Below are 9,500 nucleotides of genomic sequence, written 5' to 3' on the forward strand. Positions count from 1 at the left end.
AGGTTAGCACCTATAAGAGTTTTACATGAATCATGTCCATCATCTCCCACAAGGCCTCATCTAGGGAAGATTGAAAGGAATAAAGAAAGGAATTAAAGAAGTGACAGAAAAGAGAAGAGATGAAGGAAGGGAGGAAGAAGAAAAGGAAGGAATCTGTGTAACCTCAGGAACTTACAGTGAAGAAATTGATGTTGCAATAAAGAAATCCTCTTGAAGGACAATTCATACCAAATACAATGGTCACCGCATTGACTACACATTATGAAAGCACTAAACTTTATGCAACAATGGAAAATAAGAGCCACATAATCTCTTTAGGCCAGGGTCCTTGAAATTGATGCAGCCCCAAAAGGAAAAGCAAAGAAGTAGGAGGTCTATTTTGCTGTTACTGGAATGTTAAAACAAAACCGCTCCTCAAGGTCTGTTTCATTTACTTTATAGACACAAAATGCTGCAGTGGTTTGCATGGAAAGCACAGCTCATCCTGCTATGTTTGCAGCAGTCATTGAAATGAGTCTATGTAAATCAGGATTTGTGTAAGCAGACACTCATTCCGACTGCTTAAACTACTTCATTCACTTTGAAGAAAATGACTTCACGCAGAGTTGCCATGCCATTTCCCAAGTTCCCCATTGTTAGTGAACTTTTTAACAACCATAGCATATTGTACAATGTCCTCATACCTCCAGGGTCCTCTGTTTCTGAAAAATGCAGTGCTGGGATGCCAGCTAAGGAGAGGCAAGGCATGCAGCCTAGCCTAACCTATAACAAAGAACAAAAATAACCCTGGTTTCATAGGTGTGCCACAAGGCAGAGGCAATCTGTCAAACCCCTGCCCATGGAACAGCTCTCATCCTAGATTGTATTGCACATGTCCCAAGATGAGAAACTGTCTGACAATCTTCCTGGTCCATCTTCTCCTGACAAGGACACCTGAGTGATGATCCTACCAAACCCACACACATGGTCATTACACAAGATACAGCAGAACTTTTGGATAGACTGCCCCATGAACTCATTTATTCACTCACTTAGAAAATATTTATTAGACACCCAAGTATCAGTGCCTGTGCAGAGAGCTAGGACTCAAAAGTAGAAACAAAGCACGAGAAAGAGAACTCTCTCAAGTAGGTTTCTGTCTAGAATGTGATGGAACATGGGATTCAGGTTTGCATGCAAAATTCTAGTTCACTTTGTTCCAGTAGTATTTCACTGGGACACTACTTCTTTGCCTGTTATGTGCTATTAATAGCATGTCCTACATCTGGTGGCCTTTGAGAGAATGACTAAGTTAGCGATCTCAAAGTATGTAGGCAAGGTTGGGCACACAATGCTTAAAACATCTAAAAGATTTTAAACCAGGGTAGATACTAAAGCTTTTGATTGCTTATGAATGAAGGAATGAAATAATTCAGTCCCACAGACATCAGAGTTCACAGGACAATTCCAAGGCCCTATTGTCACCATGTCCTCTTGTAGGGGACATCATGTGTTCTTGGGCAGTAGAAGTGATAGAAGGGATGGGAGGGGGAGAAATGCCTCTGTCAAATTGTCAGAGTGCACCTAGTTTGTCTCCTTGGTATAGTCACCTTCTAAAGGCCACACCTCTTAATACTGTTTACATTGGAGATTAACTTCTAACATATGCTCCCAAGAGAATCAAAACACATCAGCCTCTGTGACAAGTAGAGGGCTTCAGGGCTTTGGAAAGATCATAGTGAGTGGGTGTAAGTAAGGGTGAGAATAGAAGCTCAGAGCTAACATAACAGACACCTAAATTACCAAAGCTCTTGAGAAACTTCTAGAGCAGTGGTTCACAACCTGTGGGTCTTGACCCCTACAGGGGTACCGTATCAGAGACCTTGCATATCAGCTTATAGTTGGAACATAACATAAGGAACTGTACTAAAGTACTGCAGCATTAGGAAAGTTGAGAACTGTTGTTCTAGAGTCCTGGAATCCTCTATCATGAGCCTCATCTCATGCTTTTATTACCTTAGAAATTCACTTTCCTACCCGAAATACGTGGGTACCAGCTTCTTCTGAGAAGCTAGATCCTTTTAGCTTCTATAAAACCCTGCAATCAAAACTCCTAAGTTCAAGCAGAGGTAATTTTTCAGGCTTTTGCTGCTCTTGGCACTTGATTTCCGTGAGTAACCTGACTTTAGTACTAGAGGCACAGCCAGAGATGTTGCCAGTGCTGTCTGTCGTCCAGTGGAAATGGGGAAGGTGTAACTCTCAGAGATGGAGTCATCTGACCGGTGCGAGGTAGAGATAAGCATGTAGGTTTGAATCCTATGTCTAACGACAACTGTACTACATTGTTCTGATTAAAAAAAAAAAAAACAGAAAACAAAAAACCAACAACAAAAATCTCCAGGGAATGGAGAATTGGGCATTCAGTTTTGTACAAAGAGATAGTACATGTCACCTAAATTTATTCTGAGTGCCATTGGCCATCTCCTGAATTCCAAAGTACTTTTCCCACTAAAAAGACATGGTGCCTAAAATCCTACCATTCTGGTTCAGTTCTTTAGGCTTGGCTATTAAGGTGCACTATTTCTTATCTACTCTTTCAGGATTACTGTTCAAAACTCCTCTGTGCAATTCGACCCAGATCAAACCAATGACCATCACCTGCCCTTCTCCATGCAACATCTGTTGAGTTTCTTGTCTGACACATCCATAACCCCATCTCATGACAACCACCGATAACACTGAATAGGCACCTCTTGAAATCATAAATTTCTTTGCACTTAGCAATGTTCAATAAATCTTTTTAAAATGCATACAGAATACACATATCAAGAACAATGCACTGTATTGGTTTACTGTGATTACAATGTTTTTTTTTTAACCTTTTACAAATTGCATATTTTAAGGTAAATGGAGAGTTGCATTTACCATTTACGTTTGCAACTATGGCATGCCTCCATTCATTTACTAAGTTGTGACACATTAAATATTATCTGAATGTTTGAGGAGGGATGGTTAATCTTATCCAATTTAGAGCCTTTCAACACTTGTAAAATGAGTCCAGGGGAAATACCAGGCATGCATTGTGAGCGAAGAAAGGACACTCCTAGGCGTTACAATTAAAAGGGTGCTGTGTAGGGGGAGTGGGACAGAATAATTGGGTAGTGTGTTTAAAAAATATAATTGTAGGAAGTGAGTGAATGTAGAGCTATGATTTAAAAGGTAGTAATTGAACGGTAACAACTAATCTATAATGAGCCTGCTTTAAAAAAAAAAGTCCTAAATTCTTAAACAATAGTTTAAAAAGAAAAACAAATTAAAAGTCTTTCGGTTCAGACATATTATTTAAGTTCCATAAAGTTTTGTTTGTTTGTGTTCAGCTTATTATTTGTCTTATAGACACGGGGATGGATGCTAAAGATGTTTAAGATCACAACTCTAGTAAACAGAGTGGGAGCCAAATCAAATCGTCGTGGCTTTTCACAAGTCAAAGAAAATTGAGAATAAGTAGAAACCAGGCAGAAAATATGTACAGGGAAAGGCCCCATTAGGAAGTAAGAGCTCCCCAGATTCTTTGATCTGGGAGGGCAACTGACTTAGTGAGAGAATAGCGCTCCAAGGAAAGCCACAGGTGGGGACAGGGAACAGGATTAGGTCGCCCAGAGGAGCTGGCCGCTGCTATTCTTACCGCCTCTCTTCCGGAAGTCAGGAAACCCAACGCCACTTGACCTCCTGCGGCTGCCATAGAATCCCGTTGCCATGACTCCCTAGTTGCGTCCCTACACTCTCAGAGGCACAGCTGCGAGGGCGGAGGGGAATCCTGCCGGTTTCCTTGTTTCCCTGACCAGAGATCCAAAAAAGCGCCATGGGCCGAAGTAAGCGACCCTCACCCTCGGTTAGCTTAGCACCCTCTCCCTATTGCCAGCCATTTCCCCCTCCTCCTACCGCAAGACCAGCCCTCAGGTGCCTCAGCTGCTCCAGGCTCTCTGATGTCTGCCCAGTATCCCTAAGATCCTCTAGAGATCCCTTAGGTCTCTTTGGGTCTGCTTAAGACCCCTGAAGTCCCACCATGACTTCTCATTATCCTATAGGTTCCCTTAAATTCTTTCAGGAGTTCTTGGGTCCCTTCAAGTCCCTTAAGTCTCGTCAGGTTTCTTCAGGTCCCCTCAGGTTCCTTATGTCCTCTCAAGTACCTGCCATATTCTCCACTTGCCACTGGCCAGCAGCTAGCCAGTCTATAAAGTGGGTTCCAGGGAGACAGGGGATTCAGGAAGACCTGGTGGCTCAGCCTTAGCACATGACTGGTTAGGCTGTGAAGTCCTTCTGTTTGCCACCGAATAAGATACTGCTGCCTAACGGAGGACAACAATTTCAGGGCCGTGGTTTGATACACACCCTTCTCTAGGGCCATCCTAAGAGCCCTATGGCTTTGCTCTGAAACTCTCCTCTGTGCGATGATTAGTTTATGTCAACTTAATGCAAGCTAGAGTCCTCTGAGAAGACAGAATCTCAATTAAGGAGTTGTGTTTATCCGATTGGTCTATAGGCAAGTCTGTGAAGGTATTTTCTTGATTAATGTTTGATGTGGGAAGGCTTGGCCCACTGTGGATGATACCACCTGTAGTCTGGGAGTTTTGAGTTGTACAAGAAAGCAAACTGAGCAGGCAGGCCATGGAGAGCAAGACTGCAAGCATCATTCCCCCATGGCTTCTGTTTTAGTTTCAACCTCAAGATTCCTGCGTCAAGCTTCTGTTCTGATTTCTCCCAGTGACAGATCATGATCTGGGAGTTATAAGGTGAAATAACCCTTTCCTCTTCAGGTTAGTTTTGGTCATGGTGTTTATTCACAGCAACAAAAACAAATTTGGACACCCCTGCTCTTCCTTGAACAGCTTTCTGCTTGCTAAAATGTCTTCAGTTTTCTAGAAGAGTTTATGGTAAAGCTATGTTTCCTTAAATGGTTGGTATGGTTTATCTGTGGAAACATCTGTGTCTAAATTCTCTTTGCTAGAAGGCTTGTTACTCCACAGCTAGCTTCTTGAGATGACTGACAGCTCCTTAATCTACCCTTGTATTTTTAATGAGCTTGGTAGTTTTCATTTTATCAAATAATTAACATATGTTCATTAATTTTTAGGGGATGCACATAATATTTATAATATTTGCTGTAACTTTTAATGTTTGTTTAGTAGATTGTATAATATATATACTATATATATGTGTATATATGTAATATTGTCTACGTACTTTAATGTTTGTACAGTAGGTATATTATCTCCTATTACAAAAATTGGCAATTTATTCCATCCCTTTTTCTGTTAAGTCAGAATAAAGTTTACAAATTTCATTGTCTTAACTCATCAGCTTTTATTTTTCCTAATTTTTCATGATTTGTCATTTGATTACTGTTAGAATCTTTATTACTTACTTTATTCTATTTTGAATTTGATTTCTCCTTTCCATGTACCTTAAAGTGGAAGCTGATGTCACGTCTCTGCTCTATATCTTTCTGACTATGGATGCTCAATGCTATAAATTTTCCTCCCAGACATGTCTTAACAGTGTCTCCAATGAAGCCATTCTGCTCAAAACACAAATTTGCTTCTTTTTGTTTCTGATGTTTTATAAATAACACACACACACACACATGTATATATTATAAATTATATAATGCATGTATATTATTATATATATACATATATATATATATATTTAATCATATATCTATAGTATAGAGTTTAGTTGGTGTAGTAGTTTGGGAATGTGAGTTCTAAACAGGACCCATCACTTCTGGAATCTCTGTTGCTCTTATGTTTTAGCCTGATTCTGGTACTCAGCTTTCCTGGACCTATTGTTTCAAGATAAAAACCTCCTATATACATCCAATTCCTTCTCCTGGTCTCCACACTTAGCTTTTAATAGTCCATTTGGATTTCTTATCCTTTCCATGGCAGCTGTGTTTAGTCAGAACACTTACATGGAACTGGCCTTTAAATGACATGCCTGAGAGGTCACACTCACTATGGCATTTTGTTTCATTGAATTCCCCCACTGTTCAACACCAGAGAGAGCTTCACAAATGCACAGCATCGGTGAGCCCAACACTGCCTGTGTACCACTGAATGCCAGTACCAGTGTCCATGTTGCCATTCTGGCAGTAGATTTGAATTCAAACCTGCATTTTAGCTAGCATATGATTTCATGGGCCACTATGGCTATCATTACTTCCAGATTTGGCTTCCCTAGAAATAAGCTTCTCACACTTAGTATGCTAGAGATTTACTCTGAGAAATTCTTAGGGTAGGGAGTCAAAGAAAGATTGAGCAAGGTGGACAAAAGAAGTCTCCGATAGTCAACCCCAGGGGCTTCAGACTTGCAGTGGACCTTCTGAATTTCTCACACTGAGATAAAAGACTGTGCCTCAACAGCCCTTACCAATCTCATCCACTTATGGACTTTTGTGAACAGACATTAGCTGGGTCAGGAGGTGAGGCAACTTGAAGGAACGTGAACAACTGAGGACCAGCAGAGTTCCTGGCTGCTGATGGAATTCATCTGTTAATTTAGAAGAGGATGAAGGGGAAACCAGGCAACACATTGTATTATCCAAGATGGCCTGGTCCCCTTTACTAATTTGCTTGTCTGGCAAACATCTACACACACTTCAAGGTTCAGGTCTCTCATCCATGTAGTCTCTTCTGACCTCCCTTCTTTGACTCAGTAGCTCAACCCACATTTTCTGAGTTCTCCTGCCATGGTTCTTGGTGCTTTTTAAATACAACAGTCGTATCAACAGTCCTTAATGGTATCATTGGATTAGGAATCAGTATGGATCCTGATGCTTGTTAAGTCTGTAAGAAAAAGCACATGTGTTATCTTGAAAATCCTAATAGAAAAATAATTAGATACTATGAGGCAAACTACTTATTTGTAATTCCATGTTTCTATTAAGTATCTTTAATGTCATGTATATATGTATATATACATGTATGCACACGTGTGTATTTGCAATGTGTTTCAAGATGTTTGAAAAATCTGTGAAGTCTGCTGTGAACATATTGGTTGATTTTTGTTTAGTCCAGCAAGAAAGACAGAGCTATTTTCAAAACACGATAAAAAACATAAAGGAATGACCAGGATGTGATAGTTCATTCTTAGAATCCTGGACTTTACTTGAGAAGCTGAGGCTTATGGAAGGATTGTCATGAGATCTCGGATAGCCAGTACTACATAATAAATGTCAGGCAGCTTCGGCTGCAATGTGAGACACTAAATCAGGAGAGCAAACAAATCCTAAAAGAACAAGTACTAAATTGTTTTGGCTTTGGAGTTTTGTCAAATTTTACTGAGTATCTTGAAAACATTTGCATAAGTAAACATGTTAAGACATGCTTTCGTAGCTCAGAAGCTTTATTCTGTTTCACACTGTACCCCAGTCAGGTCGTGTGTGTGTGTGTGTGTGTGTGTGTGTGTATGTGTGTGTCTATGTGTCTGTGTGTGTCCTTGTGATGTGTTCATGTGTATGTGTTTTCATATGTGTATGCCCTAGCATGTTCAGGTCAAAGATCAGCCTCAGAGTTTGCTCCTCACCTTCCCCTTTGTGGAAGACAGGGTGTCCTTGTTGTTTGTCAGGCCAACTGATCTGTGAGTTTCCAAGGCTCCTCTTGTCTGCATGCCCCATCTTCCTTTAGGAACACTGATTGCAGACATGTGCTATTTCATTTGAGTTCTGGGGATTCTAGTTCACATCCTCATGTTTCCATATTATGTGCTTTACCCACTAAGCCATCTACTCAGGCTGCCCAAGGTCATTTTGCAGATACATGATAAAGATTTAAGAGGCCCAGTCTGGATAATCAGTATTAATTCAACCTTGGAATTCTTCGGTGCCCTGCTTTAATGATGTAAGTATTTAGAGCTGTCAATATCTTTCAGTGTTCCCTCTTTCCTGCAGGAATGCAAGCATCAGTGAGGACCACCTTCCAGTAGGCCATGTTTAAGTTCCATCGGAGGTTTCTGGTTTGTTACTTGTGGTTTTCTGAATTTCTGATTGAGAAAGCAGAAGCAGCATTTCATGTGGCATGGTCTCTATACTATCCAATACATGATGCAGCACTGTTGCTCTTGAAACTGTTGCACGGTGAGGTTGTCAGTGCTACCGAGGAATTTTTAGGTCCTCGAATGAGCTCACGTAAACACAGTACTATATTTCTGGTGTAGGACTTTCTGAAGGTGGGCAGTGTTGCTTGGAGATAAAGAATGCACGATTAAAGCTAGGTGCCATGGCTGCCTGTGGTGTCACATGCCTTAAATTCTGGCATTCAGGAAGCTGGGCAAAGAGGTAGAGGCACATAGGTTTCGGTAAATTCAATGCCAGCCAGGTCTACAAAGCAAGTTCCAGAACAGCCAGGGAAACTGCACAGCAAAACCCTGTCTCAAAACAAAAACAAACAAAAAACTACCACCAATAACAACAATAACAAAAATCCAAGTGGTATGTTTTGAGCATTGGCAAGTGAAAAACATCCTATTCCTTTTTTTTTCTTTTTTTTATTGGATATTTTATTAATTTACATTTCCAATGTCATCCCCTTTCTCTATTTCCCCTCCCTATAACCCCCATCCCATCCCCCTCCTCCTTTTTGCTTTTACACCATTTTAATTACATGCATATATTAAGGTCAGTTCTAGGTTGAGGGTCTAGCAATACAATAGATGCAAATAGTAAAGGAACAGAACATCGTATTCCTGTTTCTGTAAATTATAGCTTTCCACTTAGTACTGTTTTCACTTTTTAAATTTTTTACCTTTTCTCATCAATATCAAGACATTTGCACATGGAAAAAAATCTAGGTTGAATGTAAAATTGCAAAATTCCTTCACATTTAAAAGGATAAAACACTATCTTCTCCATTCGCCACATAGAAATTCTTTACATCTCTTCTCAGGGGCTGAATCTAGGTTTCGCACTAATATTTGCCATTACAGGTAAGACAGTATTATGTAACAGTTTCCTGAGAGCCAGAAGACAGTAGGCCATGTAGCAGTTGGCCTATTATGAACCTGTTCAGTATTTTGACTGGCTTGATCCTGTGCAGGAGGTCACAACTGCTTTAGGTGATGAGCACAACGACCTTATCATGTCCAGAAGTCAACATTTTACAGCTTTCCTTCTCATCTACCAGCTACAGCTCTTACAGTCAGTCTGCCTCCTCTTCCGTGATGTATCCTGAGCCTTGGATGCCCCACTAGATGCCCCCACCCCATGCACATGTGTGTAGCACTAATTGGATGCAGGGTGTTTATTAACAACAAAATAAGAGGGCATTATATTTCAAGGACTATAGAGTGGTGCTACTGGGAAGACTTAGAGGTAGTGGTGGATGGGTATAATCAAAATAAATTATAAAATGTATGAAATTCCCAATTAATACATAAAAATTGTCCCGCGCAACCTCCCGCCAGCAGGAAAGACGCGGCACACTCAGGATCCTTCTGCAGTATAAGCTTTAATGCATCTTGAG

The 9,500-nt window shown here is 40.5% G+C and overlaps 1 protein-coding gene across 1 annotated transcript in view; it reads left to right on the plus strand.

The window, feature by feature from the left end:
* The first annotated feature begins 3,719 nt into the window (after window positions 1–3,719).
* Lrrc6 (leucine rich repeat containing 6) overlaps window positions 3,720–9,500 on the plus strand; it is an 89,429-nt gene continuing 83,648 nt past the window's right edge. Inside the window, exon 1 of the mRNA XM_028773291.1 lies at window positions 3,720–3,851. Within this exon, the coding sequence (XP_028629124.1) occupies window positions 3,842–3,851 (10 nt within the window). The 5' untranslated portion in view covers window positions 3,720–3,841. The remainder of the gene's footprint in view (window positions 3,852–9,500) is intronic.

The sequence above is a fragment of the Grammomys surdaster genome, unplaced genomic scaffold (genome assembly GCF_004785775.1).
Source record: "Grammomys surdaster isolate TR1022 unplaced genomic scaffold, NIH_TR_1.0 224, whole genome shotgun sequence".
Lineage (NCBI taxonomy): Eukaryota > Metazoa > Chordata > Mammalia > Rodentia > Muridae > Grammomys > Grammomys surdaster.